Source organism: Amphiura filiformis, chromosome 12 (genome assembly GCF_039555335.1).
Source record: "Amphiura filiformis chromosome 12, Afil_fr2py, whole genome shotgun sequence".
Taxonomy (NCBI): domain Eukaryota; kingdom Metazoa; phylum Echinodermata; class Ophiuroidea; order Amphilepidida; family Amphiuridae; genus Amphiura; species Amphiura filiformis.
Genome location: NC_092639.1, coordinates 42,956,804 through 42,978,036, shown reverse-complemented (window position 1 = coordinate 42,978,036; position 21,233 = coordinate 42,956,804). Strand labels below are relative to the sequence as shown.

The 21,233-nt window shown below is 35.6% G+C and overlaps 1 protein-coding gene and 1 long non-coding RNA gene across 2 annotated transcripts; both read left to right on the top strand.

Annotated features, from left to right (window-relative positions):
- Window positions 1-10,622: 10,622 nt before the first annotated feature.
- Window positions 10,623-16,871, top strand: LOC140165527 (alcohol dehydrogenase [acceptor]-like). The gene is made up of 7 exons (XM_072188812.1): window positions 10,623-10,897; window positions 12,161-12,229; window positions 13,227-13,372; window positions 13,776-13,891; window positions 15,561-15,607; window positions 15,780-15,908; window positions 16,863-16,871. The coding sequence occupies exons 1-7, from the start codon at window positions 10,706-10,708 to the stop codon at window positions 16,869-16,871; spliced, it is 708 nt and encodes a 235-aa protein (XP_072044913.1). The 5' UTR covers window positions 10,623-10,705.
- Window positions 16,872-18,697: 1,826 nt separating this feature from the next.
- Window positions 18,698-19,581, top strand: LOC140166241 (uncharacterized). The gene is made up of 3 exons (XR_011860833.1): window positions 18,698-18,806; window positions 19,124-19,316; window positions 19,528-19,581. It is a non-coding gene; the product is annotated as an uncharacterized lncRNA (long non-coding RNA).
- Window positions 19,582-21,233: the final 1,652 nt, after the last annotated feature.

Here is a 21,233-nt window from a genome sequence, read left to right as displayed (position 1 = left end):
ATTGCACTTTTTCCTCGAGATGTACTATAATATCAAGGTTACGGATATATTATAATCTTTTCTTATCTTCACTGATCCATCAGATACCTATTGTTATGAATGATCAATGAAAAGGTTCAGAACTGGGTCTGTCAAGTATCTATTAGTTATTTTCATGACTGTGTCAACTTAAAAATCATGCAAGATCGAATGTAGGAAAAGTATGATCAGTTGAGCTGTACGATCAAAATAATTAGTAGATTAATTGTATAAAGCAGCACCATTTCTGTGCAATCATTTTGATGCACCCTGTATAGGAGTAGGATTTGCCCTTATGAGCGGGTATTTACTCCAATTTGTCAACATTATTTTGATATTGCTTATGGGTACATTTCTTTAAAAGGGCATATCTTCAAAAGTTATGAGCCGATTGAAATAATTGTTTCGGTTTATTAAAGCTAACGGGTAAAGGCTTCTTTACATATCAACATATACTTGATCAACTTGTCTAAAATAGGAGATTAAACAAGCACATAGCTACAGGTAAAATGGTAAAATGAAATACACCAGGCACAAAAAGAAACTCGTCAGTTATAATCATCCTTGCTCTTCAACAACCTGATAATTTTGGATTATTCTGAAATATACATTATGTAAATTGGACTTTGCTTCGATCAAGAATTGACCAACATAATTCGCCTCCAAATCTTTAAACCCCAAAATCAAAAGTTGCAATTTTAACGATTCAATTGTGCCTGTTACATTGTGTGCTTGAGTGCAACACAACGACGCGTTCCCATTGAAAATCGTTGAGATTGCAACTTTTGATTTTGGGGTTTGACGGTTTGGAGGCACTCCTCTCTACGCCATACATAAATTCTCCCAGCCACATTTCCCTATAAATCGTAATTATAAAATTTAAAAAAGTAAATTATGTTCGGCAGAGGTGGGGCTCGAACTCACGCCGCACCGCTATCATGGATTCTGAATGAGCATAGCGTCTTAGACCGCTCGGCTACGTGACTTGTTGGTATTCATCTTGAAACTTATTTGAACATAAAATCGCAACTTCAACATAGGCTCACCACGTGACAAGCAAAGACAGAAAACGTACCATATTTTGGAATTTTATTTGCTTAAAAACATTAATGTGTATTAATAGCGCTCAATTGTTGATGATTGCGTGTTCTACATGCAGAAATCCGACAATAAATGAGCCTCCTACATGCACAATTATTATACATTTATATCGATTTTGACTCGCCGGGCTGCACGTGCGCTACTCGTATAACACATGTAGGTCAGTATATGGAGCCTGCCATTTTTCTTGTATACACGTCGATTCTTTTATCATTTATACAAAAAATCAACATTAGATCCCCAATTTTATTTCAGGAAATAAAAGATTAGATTACCATAAAAACGAAACAGTAATCTTTTGGCGGGGTCTAATGTAATTTTTACATAGAATTGTCAACGTTTTTTCTATCGTCATTCTCAGTAAATTAAAAAAATATTTTGGCGTATACAAAATTGAAATAAAATTCTCTGCCTCTTAAGCGACATCGAGTGTGCCACAATTGGGTATCACGAATTGTTATACGTATATGATGTGCAGTTATTATTCATATTTTCTTTTATACAAAGAATACTTCAGTTTTGACACAAAAAACATTTCATTGAAAACCCTCTCATTCGGATATTTCCAAAACGCTTCCCTAGAATGTGCAATAAATTATCATTAAAATTTTTCTTATTTTATCAGCATTCTAGAAACTCTTGGCGTTTGGCGAAAAGAGGAGTGGTTTGGAGGTACATTATGTTGGTCAATTCTTGCTCGGAGGAAACTTTGGAGGAAGCAGCACCATTTCTGTGCGAGGATAAATGCAAGTATACAATAGACTTCGCTGATTTTAGGACAAGTGAATAAGGATATATACATCAGCCATCCAAAACATTGCAAGAACTCTATGATCACGAAGAAGAAGACTGGACTGCTGAGTACTGATTAGTTAACATTGTGATTGTGTGATTATATTGTATGTGCAATTGTTGTACCAGTCATATTTTACTTTCAATTAAAGACTTAGATTTTGTTAACTTAATCAAACAGTGTATTGTTGTGCATTGGAGTGAGTTTTGGTAAAAGGTGATTTTGGCCTTGAGTCAGTACGGCTCGTAACAATACATTCTGGACATTTCGCTAGTGTCCAATGTTGCATTTGGAAGAGGCATGTTTTCAATAAACATCACCATTGATGGTTACCAATTATTTTGATGCACCCAGTATAGGATTAGGATTTACCCTTATGGGCTGGTATTTACTCCAATTTGTCAACATATTTTTTTTCAATATTATTTTGATATTGCTTTATAGTTAACATGATGCAATACACCAGGCACAAAAAGAAACTCGTCAGTTATAGTCATCCTTGCTGTTCAACAACCTGATAATTTTGGAATATTCTGAAATATACATGTTGTTAATTGGACTTTGCTTTCTCATTTCACACCCTGTTCGTGAAAATCGAGCAAGAATTGACCAACATAATGCCCCTCCAAATCCTCAAACCCCAAAATCAAAAGATGCAATTTCAACGATTCAATTGTGCATGTTACATTGTTTGCTATATTGATTGGCCCGTGGTGCGTTCCCATTGAAAATCCGTCGTTGAAATTGCAACTTTTGATTTTGGGGTTTGACGGTTTGGAGACGCATTATCTTGGTCAATGCTTGATCGATTTTCACGAACAGGGTGTCAAATGAGAAAATGTATATTTCAGAATAATCAAAATTTTTCAGGTTGTTTAACAGCAAGGATGACTATAAATGACGAGGTTATTTTTGGGCCTGGTGTAGATCCTAAATATATGGGGAGGGGTGTACATTGCTATGGGCGTGAATCTGAGGGAGGGACATGTGATGCCCTATTATCCTCTCTATTTTCAGCACTTTCTAGCGGCTCGGCAAAATCGTCGCTGTATTAATATTCCAAGTTAACGAAAATATACACAACGAACACACTAATCTACGTACATGTATAATAATTCAACACAAATGATTTATTTCATTAAGAGTATTGGACAATATAAAACATCTAACTATCACTGCCGTAAGATTTTAAATACTAGAACGGATTATACAATGGTATACTCAATCAAATATCTTGTTATTGTTGTTGATCAGTGATCAGTTTCTCTGACTAATTTATATCCAATTATGTGTCCCATGAAGTCCACTGTAGACTTGAAGATATAGGGATTATAAACCATTTGCATACAGATTCCTTGCACAGAAGACAAAAGAATGGTGTTACTTGCACCAATTACCTCTTTCATTTACAATGACAAACACGTTGTTTCATAAACCAGATTTCAGCTTGGCGACAGAAGACTAAAAAAAATCCTATTTGGGGAAAGTTGCACACTTTTAGCGCAAGTCAGTTTCCCCTTCGTTCAGTTGCCGAATTAGTAGCACTTTAATGGCATATATACAGCACAACACAACCTTTCGTCAAATGTTGTTATTTTCAACAAAAGCTTTTCTCCAATCGGAATTTCTCCACTTTAAATAATAAATCTTGTTTACACCTTTCTAATTTACATTGAAACATACTGGGTGATTTTAGAGATCAAGTATTAAACAGATCTAAATGATATTGTTATTGCAACAAAAGATATTTACAGAAAGCTCATGTACATGCATTCTTGTTTGGGGAATTCCCTTATTACCTTAGTAGGGACTTCTCATATGATTCAATGTCAAATTGAATAACAGCTCGATCAGCACATTTATGACTTATTTATGAATTATATAAATCTGCAGGTGCACGTTTAACGGTTTAACATTATATTCCTTATATGGATTGAAGAATAAAAAACCAGGGTATATGTGATGCGATCAAGCAAAATCAGTCGGAAATCGGAAATAATAAATTTTCAGTTTCTTATAGGATAGTACTAAGCATTTACAAAGTTACATTTTGCAGATAACCCCATTGAAATTGAACAACTAGTTCCAAAGATATGAGCAATTAAAGAGTTCCCAAAACAAGAGAAAACAAAAGGAAATATTTCCTTTGTTTGGCTATATCTCAAAATCATTATTTCCTAGTTCCGACTGATTTTGCTTGATCGTATCACATAATATTATCATGAAATAGAAATAAAAAAGTACAACCAAGTTCATGTTTATATATGAAAAGAAATTTGACTCTAAATATTTGTTTCCATTGCAATGATAACAACAATTACTGTTAAGAAAATGATTTTGAAATGATGATGATTAGCATTTAAACACAACCTTTCGTCAAATTTTGTTATTTTCAACAAAAGCTTTTCTCCAATCGGAATTTCTCCACTTTAAATAATAAATCTTGTTTACACCTTTCTAATTTACATTGAAACATACTGGGTGATTTTAGAGATCAAGTATTAAACAGATCTAAATGATATTGTTATTGCAACAAAAGATATTTACAGAAAGCTCATGTACATGCATTCTTGTTTGGGGAATTCCCTTATTACCTTAGTAGGGACTTCTCATATGATTCAATGTCTAATTGAATAACAGCTCGATCAGCACATTTATGACTTATTTATGAATTATATAAATCTGCAGGTGCACGTTTAACGGTTTAAGATTATATTCCTTATATGGATTGAAGAATAAAAAACCAGGGTATATGTGATGCGATCAAGCAAAATCAGTCGGAAATCGGAAATAATAAATTTTCAGTTTCTTATAGGATAGTACTAAGCATTTACAAAGTTACATTTTGCAGATAACCCCATTGAAATTGAACAACTAGTTCCAAAGATATGAGCAATTAAAGAGTTCCCAAAACAAGAGAAAACAAAAAGGAAATATTTCCTTTGTTTGGCTATATCTCAAAATCATTATTTCCTAGTTCCGACTGATTTTGCTTGATCGTATCACATAATATTATCATGAAATAGAAATAAAAAAGTACAACCAAGTTCATGTTTATATATGAAAAGAAATTTGACTCTAAATATTTGTTTCCATTGCAATGATAACAACAATTACTGTTAAGAAAATGATTTTGAAATGATGATGATTAGCATTTAATCCCAGAGAGTTAATTCAAAGTACTGCGTCAAAAAGTATCCGTACACTTGAAAGAAATTACTTATTTTAAAACTAAACCATAAGTTACAAGCACTAGTTTATTACGTTTAAAACTGGACCTTAGTCTGATCAATTGCTTCTAACTTTACTTCTTGTGGTCACATTGTATCAATGGGGTGTCATATATAGTAATACATAAATTTACCCAAATATGGTCCAGTTTGTTTGAAAATTAGGATTTATTTCTAAGTGAACGGGTACTTTTTGGTGCAGTATGGACAAGGCGACGATAAAACCATAAAACCACGTTTTAGGGGGCCGACCGACCCAGATTTTACGAAATATGTGTGTGTGTGTGTGTGGGGGGGGGGTGATTCCAATACAAATGAATGCCGACCAACATTTCAAAAAAATTTTGTGGGAGTGTTTTTGTTGATTTTAAGATTGAAAAAAAACAAAGAAGAAAAAACAAGAAAAAAAACAAAGAAAACCCCAATACTACTACCGACAGACCCTCGCACTATAAAACATTTAAATGTGGCCCCAGAAGTCACTCATCTTCGGCATTTCTTTTACCCACGGATGACTTACAGCAACTTGATTTCCGGGTAGATGTATATTCTGTAATGCATTGGAACTTTTACAACTTTTACTTTCGTACAAGACATGTTGTTGCATAATACAGTTCAAGTTAATGTTTGACTTCCTGTTTGTCCAATTAATACACCAATCACTGATAGCCAGAATAGAGTCAAGTGACTCTATTAGTGGAGTAAACTAGCACTGACTTTCAAAAGGAGTCACCTGGTTGTCACAAGAGAGTCAGTTGACTCTACCCGTGGAGTCAATTGACTCTACATTCAGAGTCGTCGACGGAGTCAAGAAATTATGACTCTTCAAGAGAGTCATGTTCTGTAATAGTTTGGCTGTTGACACCATGGAATGTATTCTCCCATTCCTAAAGGATGGTGGTTCAGCTAGCATTCCAGTAGGTATACTTATATACGTAGGTACGTATAACAGCTGACCCGTGCTTTTACGCCAGCGTAAATTGGGACTCGTGCAGTACAATAAAAAAACAAATAGTTCTTGCCTATTTCGAGGTGATCAATACTGATCATAGTATAATTTCATTAAATAATTGTGCTATCAAATGATGGGTTAGTGTAACAGTGAGGTTCTTGACTTGAATTATAATCAGAACAGGGCACAGCACGTGAGGATGATGTTCCTTCGTGATGGGTATCTGCTGATATCATTCCTTCAGGCTTTCCACAGGTATTTGCTAAATTAATAACTGCATTATCATGTTCACATTCAACTTGAGCAGTGCTTGTCTCATTTGATGCTTGACGAGACATCTGACACGTACAGTTCTCTGAATTGTCATGTTTAGCTTCTGTAATATTCTCAATCACGTTAGTTCTCTGATTCATGCTGAATTGTGCAGCTAGATGTAGTAGCTCCATTTCTCGTCTATGAGTAGATATTTGAAAGTACATTATCCCCAGAACAAAGCCGAGAAATACACCAGCGGCAAGACAGCAAGATAGGAGCAAGATCGTGTCTTCAGTCATAACTGGAACATTATTTGGAACGTATGTAGTAGGCTCCATTTTTACACAAAGACGACCAAGTATACGATTCACAACTTCTATGACTTAAAGAGAAAAACTCCTTAACACACATGTTTAGGCATTCCGTCTAATGTCTAACAGTTAAATCATTCCATAGCTCAGCGCACTAATCAATGTAAATGTGATACACACAATAACACACTAACATGTTAAGTAACTTGTGAAACCATAGGTGAAACTCTGTTGCAATAACAAAACATTTCCCAACTTCCGTGCAGTTGCGATTACGATGTTATCAAGCTATATTACTGTGCACTCAGTTCACTTTCGTAAAGTTAAAATCATGAAATTATGAACAAATCCAGCTTGTCTCATTAAGCTTCATTACAATCAATCCATTCTCATTGTATGCCTTCACTTCTCTGATAGCCTATGTAACACTTCCTTTTACATTCACAATAGGCATGCATGCACGTAGGAGACTGTCATCAGCATGATCATTAGGCCCAGGCATGTGTTGGTTTCGAAGGGATTCCAATTTGGTTGCCTTGGTTTCCGCAAAACAACAATATAATTAAATAACCACCTAGTGCGCATGACAAAAGAAACACTAGTTGGTCGTATCCTCTCCCTGGTGTTGCTCCTTCAAGTTTAAGGTCATGAACTCACTAACTCAGTTCAGGGAAGTGCCAGTTTGGAGTTTTATGTAACAATATTGATTACAATTCAGTTGGGTGCACAGAGAGTCAACACAACATGTCATTATGCTTATGCATTGAGACAGACTTCTTATTTTATGTACGGTTGGTGGACATCACATAATTATTATTCAACGGTATAAAAAGTGTCCATGATACACTTAATAAAGCAAATGCAACATCTTAAGGGTAGACGAGGTATTGTTGGTCGAAGCAGCCTAAAAATCGATTTTCATTACCCAGATCAATATATTATTGAAAATTAACACCTTGATGTTTTGCAAAAGTTCATTCTACAAATCGTATACTTTGCAAATTTGCTTAATTTATTGTTGTTTATGAGTTATGTACGTTTTACAAAAGTGTTGTTGTTTCAGCCCTCTTTACAACGTAACTCAAGAACCGCAGCACCTATAAAAGTATATCTGTGATATTTTAATTCTACTACACGCTCGCTATGAATTGAGCAATGCAGTTTTTGTCAAAGCTCACTACCATTCGTAAGATGCTGTGAACTACCAAATCACAACAGTTTAAAATAATGAATAACCTTAAAGACACTTAGCCTAAATTGACAAAGTTTACATAGTATTTTCTCCCAAAATAACACATACCTATTAGGCCATGTAAAAAATAAAACATGTTTCACGTCCGGGTTTTCGAAAAAAAAGGAGGAAGAGGGGGCTTTTATTTTCTATTTTTTATCGCAAAATTGGTGTAAATACCCATACTTAGAGCTGTTTTAGCGTATACAATAATGCCTAGAAAAAGGAGGAGGCCCTTTTTTATTTGTTGTTCTGGGAGTTACACCCCCTCTAATGATCACAAAACCTTCCTAAAATGTTTCTTGTATCTTAACAAAGCTATAGAAAGCATCCCAACTTCCTAGACATATTTTTTGAAAAGTTATAGCTAAATTTCAAAAAATAAAAATATATTTGAGGAAAAACCTCAAAAAAGGAAGCGGGAGGGGACGTGAAACATGTTTATTTTTTTTATTTGGCCTTAATTGTGAGTATATCGAGTGCATGCCGGGAGTGCATGTTGATTGGTCACGCTGTAATGAGGCCTTTAAAAAAGACGATGGTAGTTTCCTTGAAGGAAGAAATATTCCAATTGTGTTACTTTTGAAATGATCCCTTTCCCTATTCAAATTGGTATAACGTCAGTGCATAAAATCACATCGTGCCAAACGAGGTATCACAAGACACAGGACACAACTATCCATCTATTGATCAATCATCAATTTATTTGGCAATTTAGGTCTCGTGTGCAGTATAATGATCTACCGGTACCGTACGTTACCAACGGAACAAAGCAAGTTTCAAAAAGCCCCCAACTGTGCTCCATTTTTAAAACTTGGTCCCATTTGAAACGTTCTTATTGAAATTGATCATATTAAGTTTCAATGAAGTGAAGTTTCGCGTTCAAATGGGCCGGGGGGGTATTGATTTTATAAAATAATTTAGGGGCTGTGCAATAATTATGAACCCTGGGGAGGGTAAAATTGGGGGGGCAAGAATTTTTTGGGCGAGCCGAAAGAGGGGGGCAAGCAATTTTTGGCGAGGGGGGGGGACAAGCGATTTTGGCACGCATTCATGGGGCGCCTTTTTAATAAAACGCTCTAAAAAGGCTTAGGAAAACAGTAAGGAAACGCTTAAATATGCAAATTTTTCTGCTCGCTGCGCTCGCAACATACATCTAGACCATTTAAGGTTTGCAATTTGGGATCAAAAAAAATTGGCATGTTCAAGGGGGGGCAAAGAGTTTTGGCGGGCCGAGAGAGGGGGGGGAAGCGATTTTTGGCGGGCGTTCAGGGGGGGGCGATTTTACCCTCCCCCGGGGGCTCATAATTATTGCACAGCCCCTTAGGATGAAAAGCGTCACTTCCGGTCTTTCGTATGAGCAATGAGGGTTAAACAAGAAAGCGATGTATAACATTACGCATTTGAACAATAGAGACATCAAAATTTCAAAATCTTTAGAGTCAATTTGATTTGATTTTTTCTATTTCAGTTTGAAAATAAGTGGACAGTATTTCAGTGTTTTCCCTGAATGCAAAAAAAATACACCGACAGTTTTTATTTCCTGTCACTTAAATTGAATAATACATTAATGTATTTCACTGAACAGCATGTACAGATTCGCTTGATCGTTTCGGACAAATTTCATTTTTTATGCCTGCCCCCTCCCTTTCTACCTGCCATAAAATGCTTCCCTCCTCCTTTTGGCCGCCAAATATTCTTTGCCTCGATCCCCCTATAATTAACCACCCGCCCAGCAAACACAAAAACGTTATATTTTGGCTTTTTGTTTAGGTAAAGACGTTTTAATAACATTAAAATGTCGGGTTATATAAAGGTCATGAAAACATTTTAAAACGTTTTATATGAAAACACACTACAACAATATTTTTTAAATGTTTTTAAAAATGTTATTGTAAACTATTTTCGCAAACGTTTTTGGCCAAATATTTTGTCAACACTTAAATAACATTATGTTAAAATATTTGCACTCAGCAAACATACAAATGTTCTTAAAATGTTTTATTCAAAACGTTTTAATAACATTTAAATGTCGGGTTATATAAAGGTCATGAAAACGTTTTTAAAACGTTAGTGCAAATATTTTGGGCAAACATTTTTCGCAAAATATTTTTTCAACCCCAAAATATCATTCTGCGCAAAATATTTTTTTCAACCCCAAAATAACATTCTGTTTAGAATGTTTTGTATCAAGTTTTCAAAAATGTTTTTGGAATGTTTATAAATATTAAAACGTTTTTATACCCTTTATACACATGTTATATAACCCGACATTTAAACGATTTCTGTAAAACATTTAGTGTTTGTTGGGCAGTAGATTATCAAAAAATGTTTTTAAATGTTATGAAAACGTTTTATACCCTTAATATACCCTTTATATAACCCGACATTTAAACATTTTCTGACAACCTTTTATAACCTTTTGCGAATGATGTCGAAAACGTTTTGTGTTTGCTGGGCGGGTACACATAATTATTGCGCCACCCCTAAGACATTTAATACATGTAATTCAATATCTGTTTTCCTACAAAAAATGGCTGATTCCAATTAGGTTTAAGTTGGAACCTGGCACAAGGTAAATACTATTTAAAATATGAACCAAATGTATTTTACACCATATGGCTTTAAAATAAATAGGTTTGACACCACACACGTGTCCACGTTTAGTGAAGTTTGGATAAGGTCACGTCATTGTCAATACTGATTATTAACAGCCCTTTGGAAACACGTCACTATTGAACTGAGATCACTGGCGGTCAACGCAATCAACGCTAGTCCCGGGCGATAGTATTTACATCTAAGAATTATTCGGCAATGGCGACGTATGATTTTGTAGTTATTGGTGCTGGTAGTTCAGGTTGTGTTATAGCATCAAGACTGACAGAGGACCCAAACATCTCTGTGTTATTGTTAGAAGCAGGACCATCTGATGAAAACCATCCAGAAATATATGACCCTAAGAATGTACCAGCACTAAAGAAAACTTGCGTGGATTGGAATTTTAAGGTAATGTAGGCTATATAAATTATTACATGAGTTATTCATAATTATTGTTTGTCGTAAATAAAATCGTACCAATAGGCTAGACGCCCGGGGGGGTCACTCCCATTGTGGCCTGTACACCATCCGCGATAATCAACTTTTGAAAAGCACCCTAAACAAGGATTTAACCCTTGGCTAAAACAATACCCTAAACAGGGATTTTATTCCTTGCATCAAATTTCATACCCTAAATTTCATTTCCGCGTATTTAGCAATTGCAATTTTGCTACCCTTTTTTCCAATATTTCATGTTTTTGACACCCTAAACGCGTTACGCGCGTATCGTGCCTACCCACGAAAAACTACCCTTTTTACGCGTTTTCATTATCGCGGATGGTGTACAGGCCCCAATGGGAGTGACCCCCCCGGGGCTAGACGAATCATTATGGTACAGCATATTATGATCTATGATAATATAGAGTGCTTAACATCATTTGGGACGACTGTAGGCTAGTATGCAAAAGAATTACACCACTGTATATCTTAACCAAAGACATGTATGTCTTATAAATCGGTACCAGCAGTCAATAGGTGCATCATTTATTGGATTTAAGACCTCAATCGTCCACGAAATTAAGCCACGATGACCCCCCAAACCCAAGGAAGATGCAAATGCAAAACTGAGTAGCAATTTGCTCCATTGCATGCCCTATTGAATTGTACTCAACGCGCTCTCCTGCAAGAAAACAAGCGTCGTGCTTTCATTGATTTATGTTTAATAGAACATATAAGTGCGACTTCTGATTTCGTTCCTTAAACATTATTATTATAAACCCAATTCTTTAATTTTAGATGATCGTTTTAATTCTCAACCAATTTCAACAAATGAGGTCTTACATCAGAGGTAACTTGTTTGATTTTTGACATATTTGTCTTTGTGTATACTAAAGGGGTGAACATAACTGGTACCTTAATTCTATCTTGCGCACTGTGTTATTCAACGTTTTCTTTAAATAGTACACCAGCAGTATTCGCTGAAGGAATAGCTTACTGCAATTATTTGTTTTATAGTTGCATACATTCTCTTGTAGCTATCTATCTTGATTATTTCCCTTAACCTTCCTCTACAAGTATACAATGCTGAAGGTAAAACATTATTTGCTCGTGACCTTTGCATCTACACGTACGTCTGCCAGTATTGTAAAACAGAATTAGTATTACTGGTATAAATTAGCTTCAAGATTATTTATAATAGTACTTATTTTAAAAATTTGTGATTTCATTCAGACAGAACCTCAAGAACATGCTTACAAAGGATACAAAGGAGACGGAATAGCTACATGGCCACGTGGCAAGGTATGAACCAGGTCATGGATTTATATCTTTAAGGGGAAATTGCCCAAAATTGACCAAAATAAATGGTTAACATTTCGCAAAATTGTGCTAAACTGCACAAAGTTGTCATTCGACTGTACCAAATTGTTTGCAATAGTGTGCAACTTTGCATAAACCTCGAGTTTGCGCAATTGTATGCAAAATATATGAAAAGTTTACACAACTTTGTGCAAGTTTGCAAAATATTTAGACAACTTAATGCAAGGCTTTGAGTAACTGGCTATTTTGACAATTTTGGACAACTTTGGGCTATTTCCCCTACTGAAATGGGGCCTCCTTTATGACCATGTTGGGACTATGGCCAAAAATACTTCTTTGAGAAGAGACAAAAAAATTATGTTCACTACGGAATAATTGGTTTTCTGAAGATGAAGTACAACGAGAAAATGCTGAATCTGGAATAAGCCCTATTATTATATTAGAGAACCGTAAAAACTAAAAACAAAATAGGTTGAAATATTGATGAGGCAGAGGACATAATGTTTGGTTTCCACTTTATGAGATATTTTAGAATAAAAGAAATGAGGATTTTGGTGTTACTGGATTGTCCACATTTGTCCCAGTGATCTATAATGTAATGGGCCTTTGAAATGCACGTTTGGGATTTTGGGACAACTTGAACCAACTTGTCTGGAATAAAATCGGACAATCCTCCTTTAAATAGTGATAATAAACTGTCAGCATGCATTGATATAAATTACACAATGACCTCATCACAATGCCATAGTTTAATAACCTAAATTAAACAACCATAGTGAAACATTTGACCTCAAGTTGCAGAGTATGAGTTTGTGTAACCAAATTTTCAAAGGTCATTCAATGAATGTACAAATGTATTGGGATTAAAGAACTGTGCCCTGATAGATGAACATGTTGTGGATCCTAGTGTTAAATATGAAAAAAAAACACGAAACGGTATGTCACACCAATTTAATAATTATCTAACCTTTTATCTTAGGTTCTCGGTGGCTCTAGCTCCATCAATCACTTGTATTACGTCCGTGGTGACGCAGCTGACTACGATTCTTGGGAGAAATTAGGTTGTACAGGATGGGGTTGGAAAGACGTCTTCCCTTACTTCCTTAAATTAGAAAACTGCAGAGGGTAAGGATACTTAACTATTGACTTATGGCACAAGTACATAACATGCTACATTCTTGCTATATTTAATTATGTAAGAGTAAGATTTTGACCTTAATATTTGGGTAATTTTTTTTCAATAGCTCTCTTTATGTTCTTGACGAGGAACAAGGCCAATAGAAGGCTTTCTAAGCGAGCATGAATAGTTGGGAACCCCTGGCATATATAGACAGCACAAACAATTAATGACCCAAATAGTAAACGTAATTTATTCTACTCAAGTTTCTTCTCAATCTTTATTCCATCATCAGCTCTTTACCATTATACGACGAACCATAACTATAACTATTGAATATTATTCATTGCACCAGTAAAGGTTCTGTAAGACAACTGATAATAATCCAAAGAAATCATATTTTATACGTAGTTCCAGATACAGATACTATCCATTCCGTCACCAAGAAGGACCAATAGAAGTGACAAATGCTCCACAGAAGAAGGATGAGAACATTGGAGATGCCACATCTGCATTCATTAAAGCAGGTATTTAACAGACTACCACTCAAAGGGCCGTAACAGACTACCACTCGAAGGGCCGTAACAGACTACCACTCGAAGGGCCGTATATGCACAAAAGAGTTAGACTGGGTCTAAAGTCAGACCTGGTGTAAGTGGAATTTAGTACCAGGAGAAAGGACATTTTCCTTTGCATTTTCTTAAGTTATTTTGTATTATTTTTGAACTTTGCATTTAAATTTTAAAATTTGCTAGCTACTTTAAGGAAATAAGATCACGTCTAACTCTTTTGTGCATACGGATCGAAAGGTTTTTCTTCTGGACGTAATTCGAATCCTTTATGTAAAATATTTTTTGGGTAAAAGTGATTTTTATAGTCCACTCTTTGTGAGTGTATAATCTACCTGTCATACAAAGGTGTGACATACTTAGAACATACCAAATTTGACGGTAAATGAGACCCAAAATAGACCAATTTTCTAGTTTCTCGGAAAATTTGCTAAAAGTAAAGAATCTGCACTTTTCAAAAACAATTTTTGATTTTTACGCCAGTGTGATAATAATAATAATAATATTGAAAAGAGTTTCAATCAGTGTGATCAATAGATAGAAAATGGACCATTTTTCATTGTAAATTAATAAATAAATAATAAATTTCGGAATTTATATAGCGCTTTTTCCAGAGGATTCAAAGCGCTGTAATTACGCTGCGTGGTGAATCATCACAATCAGATCGCATCAACTAGGCTAGTTGCAGCCGAACCTGGCGCAAACCTATCCGCACTTAGATTGTAACATCCACCCATTTTCTGCAGCTCCCCAAATTCCATTGGGTGAAGGAAGTTTTGATAACGAAACAACTAATCACCGATTTTGAAAGCAGGAGGAAACCGGAGATCCCGGAGAAAACCTGCGAGAGCGAGCATGGATCGGGATAAACCAAGTGCACATGAGTCCTTGGGCCGCGCCGGGGCTTGAACCCGGGACCTCAGTGGTGCAAAGCGAGGGAATTACCGCTGCGCTAACTCGCCCTCCCTTGATGCTTTAGTGTATATTCACATTACCATTTAAACAAACCCACACCCCCACACCCCCAGGGTAAGGTGTATTGTATTGTGTTTGAGCATCTACAGTGGCTAGCCATTCCTCTTGGCCAACGGTAAAGTATATACAGGGGGTATCAAAGTAAAGTATATAGTTTGCAAAATGCCACTAGATTAAAATGTTTGAGGTATTTGGTCAAAATTAATACTTTAGTTGATAGCTGAATTAATATCTTGCGCTCCCACAATTAAAAAAGAATCAGGTGCTATTTTTGTGAGGCGTGTAAAAATGCAGTGGGCAAAGTCAATTGGAATAGCCACTGAGTCCTTGATAATGGTCACAGTTATATTTACAGTTATTGGAGGACAAGATGTTGATTAAGCTATCAACTAAAGTATTTTGGCCAAATATCTCATACTTTTTAAATCTAGTGGCATTTTTCAAATTGTATACTTTATTTTGATACACCATGTATATTGTATATCTCCGATCATCAAGAAAAGAAAACATAGATTTGAATGTGAAAAGAACTAAGAATTTTTATCTTTTTATGTTTTAAAACATGCACAAAATGGGATACCGTTTATTTGTACATATGTCATGTATGTATTGTTACTGACTTCATGTATGCATTATGCTTATATCATTGTAGGTGTTGAACTTGGGTATAAAGAGATCGACACAAATTGTGGACACTCGGTATGTATGATTCTATTTGCCTATAAGTATTACTAGTATTATAGAATTAATTACAATATTGTAAAAAACCTCTGCATTCTCCGATTTCAATTTCATTAGATTAGTAGTTATCACGTATTTTGGTATATAAACATGCAACAAGGTCTTATTATCTTCATATGTTTATATATAGCTTGGATTTGGTTTAATAGAGAAGAACATTGATCACTCAGGGCAACGTAGCAACACTGTCAAGGGATACCTCAAAGCAGCTAGAGAGCGACCGAACTTAACGGTGGTTACAGAAGCACATATTTTAAAGGTAAAACTTTGATATAAGTAATACAACAACCAAGGGGTTTTGTGATTACAAAAGGTTTCACCGCTTGCGCTCTAGTGTGCAGATAACAAACCATAAAAACCCAGCCCTAAAGTGCTAATATTAAGCATTCTGCACATCTTAAGTGCTAATATTAAACATTTTAGTGCAGCTATGGTCACGCGCTGTCTGTAACGGAATAAATCTTAATAGGCTATAGGATGTATTTTATTTTGTGTAATATTTATCCCATATTTTTTCTCAATCTTCAAGCGCTGCGCTCTTTGTACATTCCTGTTAGATACAGGATACCCCCTGTTTGCTAACGAAATACGGGAACATATCTACTGTCTAATGTCGTATTCCATAAAGCTGAAGGCATCATTTGCCGTCACTGCAGTCATTATGGTAACCTTGTTTTTCGTTATGTTAAAAAACAATTTTTGTCATGCTACACACAAACATTATGATTAAATACACCGACAGAAACATTCAACCCTAGCCATCCTACACTCATGCACTGGACCAGGTATTAGCTAGCATCCGTCCACCTATCATATTGGACAGGCAGTTTTGCTATAGGGATGTGACATGCTAAATTCTAAAATAATGCTGGAATAAGTTCTGTGAACTCAAAACAAGATGAGACAAATAAACCAATGTTTGACAATAGCTATTTGAACTTACTAAACCCTCAGAAGGGGCAGAGGTCTGATTTCTGTTTGCAGGGTAAAATGTGGATATGCAGGTTTGGTGAAAATGACTGGCACAACCGTATACCCATATTGTGTTAAATCAAGTGTATTATCATGCTATATAGACACCCCACCCATCCAACACACCCCAACACATTCATATTTTACTTTTTGGAGTTAAAAACATACCATTTTGTTGATGCAAATCATAATTATACTTCAAAAACTTTCTTTTCGTGTTTGTATGTTTCTCTCTGTTTAGATCAAATAGAAAAATGCCTTTTGATCAACATACACACATAAATACATACCTAGATACATAAATAAATAAATAACATTTTCCTAATTATGGTAAGATTGTATTGTTTTTGTCATTAAGCAAAAGTTAATGAGATGAAATGTGTGGAAGTATGAAAATACAAAAATTTCACGAACAAACACGTGCATCTACCACAATTAGTAATTATTTTCCTGCATACATGATGGACTATTTTTATATCAGTTATTGCACTCAAATATTGAGACACATAAAGGCGACACACAAGATGAATTGCATGAATGTGGTCACGATGCTTGATATAATAATATTTTCCCCTTCAGATTTTGATGCTTTCTGGGATTGGTCCGAAATCTCATCTGACAGAATTAGGTATTCAGTGCATCGCTGATCTACATGTTGGACGTAATCTACAGGTATGCACATGTCTTGTTTTGTTCGGAAATACACCAGTGTTTCTCAAAATGAGGACCTTAAATTTAGGATTTTGCTGGAGTTGTTCGTATTCAAATACTTTGAAAGTCTGGATTTTCAACAATAAAGACTGGACAAAAAGTCTGGAAATCCGAACTCCTCTATAGGGGGTGTGCGTCTATTTTCTGAAATAGCCCAATATTAGAAACAAAAGTACCAACAATAACTTTCTGTTATTGTAAAACAGGGCGAACTTCAGAAAAAAAAAGCCTGTAGAGCATAATGATTATCTATATTTGCTTTACAGTGCACAATTTATAACCTTTAGGATTCGCCAAAATGTCTCTAAATCCCCTTATCTATTTTACAAGGATCACATGTTTGTCGAATTAAGAGCTACTGTGTGTGAAGAAGCCGATGTACTAACATCTGACAAGGTATGTGACAATATGTAACAAGCCCCCAATACATAACAATCTGAAACATGCGTTTCTATCTATTATTTTTTGTCATTTCACGAGCCATTGATCGGCGTTCCTAAATTTACTACTTCAATTGTTCAACTAATTATAAAACATTGTTACTTCAACTACGTTACTTAACTTTATGAAACACTGATACGAGTATTTCAGGACAGAAAATTTGAAATTTCTTATAGACCTATTTAGGAACCGCTCAGATCAGATTAACTTAAAGTTTAGCCCATACTTAGATGCATTCATCTCGTTTTCCATACAAAAACTGACCTTTCTATTTCAATTCAAGAACTTATATAATTTGATATAATACCAAATGCGAGAAGCAATAATAAAATTACTTTTCCGTTACACTGTCTTTTTAATATAAAGGTGTTGAGAGATCACGCCAGTGGTGGCTTTGGATATCTTCGAAGGGCAATTGAGGTATAATGCATGTGCCATACTTTAATGATTGTTTATAGAATATCGTTTCAAGCCTTGGAGGAATCGGATAGTGATTCCAATGTTGCCCTTTATCGGGCATAATATTACCTCCACGTCACATTATTCAATAGACCTTATATTAAGTTGCCAGGGCAGGGGCATTGAACTTTATAACAAAAACGCCGTAACACATTCTACGCAAAACATTACGTTGTTACGCGTACACGATTTCCACAATACCCACTGCTACACCTTGAAGTAAACAACTTAATATTTTAATATTTTAGCAAAAAAAGTTATATTTCTCTTTAAAGCGTACTATTTTGTGGTAGGCAGTAAAAAGATTTAAATAAATGGGTGAGGCGCACGTTTTTACTGTCTCTGGCACATTATTTGGGTGTAAAGGATTTATTTTTTAAATATACTTAATTATAAAACAACGGACCTTTATTTATTGTAATCTGGACTCTCATATATGCTTTAACCGTTTGTTTGCTTTCAAGCAGACCGGTGAATCTTGGCCTGACGTACAGCTACTATTCGAGCCTGAGTTATACCCAGAAGGTCCTAATCCTGAAACAGATGCACTTGCATCTCAGCTCAAATCACCAAGGTACCCTTCTTTTGATTATTTAACATACCTCTGCATAAATTTTGAGTAATCTACATACATGAATTAATCACAAATATAATGCAATAAAAGTAGAAACAAAAAGTATAATTTAAAATAAGTTCACTTTTTATGCCGATGAATAGGCTATTCCAGCTGAAATCCAAACACCCCCATGGAAGACATGAACTTAATCTCTCACACAGGGATTCCAAATGGAGTCACCCATTCAGATAATCCAGATAGACGCTGTATGGGTTTCAACTGGAATAGCCCAATAATCCATCCAAAGCGATTTCATTTGATTTGGTAATTGACAGATTTTATCCATTTTTTGGATACGGTTTTCCAAAAGAAGAGCGCCCGAGCAAAAAAGGTCTTTGCATTCACGTAACACCTTCCCATCCTAAAAGTATCGGATACATCAAACTACGATCATCAGACCCTCTATTACCACCTGTTATTCAACCAAACTACCTGAAGGATCCACAAGATCTGACAACATTTTGTGAGGTATGATATACCGTATTTACTTAACTTTAAGCTGCACCGTGATTTAAGTTTCACGCGACCTGGTGTGCTTGCGGATTATAAGTGAATAATGCACAATCAATAATGCGTTTGCCAATATTTTATCTTATAAACAATAATAAGTTATGAAAGTATTTATAGTTTCATTATATATGCTTGTAATGTAGGCCCTATATTATTTATTTATTTTCAGTCTTTTCGATTTACCAACAAGCTTTTGCAAACTAATGCAATGCGCCATCTGAAGTAAGTACTGTGGTAGGTTGGACACCTGGTTAGACATAGTAGGCAAAATCTTGACACCATTTTGGTGGCATACTTAAATGGGCGAGAGTGCATTAAGGGCAATGCAATGTCGGGTAGATTACCATAAACATTATGGGTGGGATGGTTTTGTCATAAACATTTATGGGTGGGATGGTCTTCCCGCCATCACCCACTGCATTGTGAGATATGTTAATTACTGTATTCTAACGACTACATAAGATTTAGTCTTATTTTAGCATGACTCACTCACCCTTCCAGAAATAGAAGATTCCCTGCTTATATTCAATTGATTTGTGAAATGGTCATAAGGATATAAACTTTTCAACAAAAGTTTGGGAAATTTTTTATACATGATATATATGAACTTATTCCACTTTACAATGACACTACATTTGACACAATCACGGCTGAGTACACGTGTTGTGAATGTAGTGGGGTCTCAAACAGAATGTGCCAAACTGACCATGATTCTGTGCTCAGAAAAAACTAGTCACTAAATTCAATAGTGGGTGGTGTGGGATGGCATTCCATTCTTCAACCAGGATTTGTCGCAGGTCATTTCGACATGGTTTAAATTGAAACTCATTAGCTACTCTGGCACGTACAGCACGACCAATCTGATCCAACAAGTGGTCAATCGTGTTGAGATCTGGGCTGATCGCAGGCCATTCCATTATCTCTACTCCCATATTCTATAGATAGTCGTTGACTACTCTGGCTCTGTGGGGGCGAGCGTTGTCATCTTGGAGGATTGCATTAGGTCCCAGTTGTGAAGATATGGGATTGCAGCTTGCTGCACAGAATAATGGTCAATTTGGCACATTCTGCTTGAGGCATTCACAAGACGTGTATCAGGCGTGAAAAAGGGGATTGTTTCAAATATAAAGGGAACAAAGTAGCTCTCCATTGATATTTAACACGATATGTGAACACAAATAGTCTGAGATATAGATGATTGAAGAAACTTTCCAAACTTTTGTTGAGGAGTTTATTATATCGAATATTAAAGGGACATTCAGGGAACCGTTAGTCTCAATCTACACTGTAATTCGTGTAAGTTTGTTGCACCCTAATGTACCAGATAACCTCTACAATGAATAAGCTATGACACTACGTTTTCATGTCAGAGTCAAATCAAAATTTTTGATGGCCGGGAATAAGGAATTCCGTACAAATCCAATGGGACGTGATTTCAAGACCAACGTAATATATGGGTTTTTTTTTCATATTTTAAAAGAGGAAAATGGTTTAAGGGCATTTTCAGATTTTTTTTTGTTCTCGACGGGTCCCTGAAAGTGGGTTGAAAGTGTTTTAATGAAGAAAAGATTTAATAGTATATATAATACGCATGTTTGTTTTCACAGACCAAAATAATCAGTCTGCAAATGTCCGACAGCGAGCACGAGGAGTTTTCCGACGCGAATCTTAGTGAATTTGCACGTCATTTTGCGCACACATCATACCATCCTGTTGGTACTTGTAAAATGGGCGCTAGTGATGATGATACTGCCGTAGTCGACCCACAGTTGAGGTAGGCTACACACATTCGAATTCACTCACTGACTGTGACCGAATACGAAGGCCTCCCCATTTCGCACCCCTTTATCAGTTTGGCTTCTGTTTGCTCCTCTT

Excerpts from the sequence above, each read along its gene's own strand:
- LOC140165527 (XM_072188812.1), top strand. The coding sequence starts at position 10,706 with ATGGCGACGTATGATTTTGTAGTTATTGGTGCTGGTAGTTCAGGTTGT. Across the intron at positions 10,898-12,160 it reads GCGTGGATTGGAATTTTAAG|ACAGAACCTCAAGAACATGC; the intron begins GTAATGTAGGCT and ends GATTTCATTCAG. Across the intron at positions 15,608-15,779 it reads ACACAAATTGTGGACACTCG|CTTGGATTTGGTTTAATAGA; the intron begins GTATGTATGATT and ends GTTTATATATAG.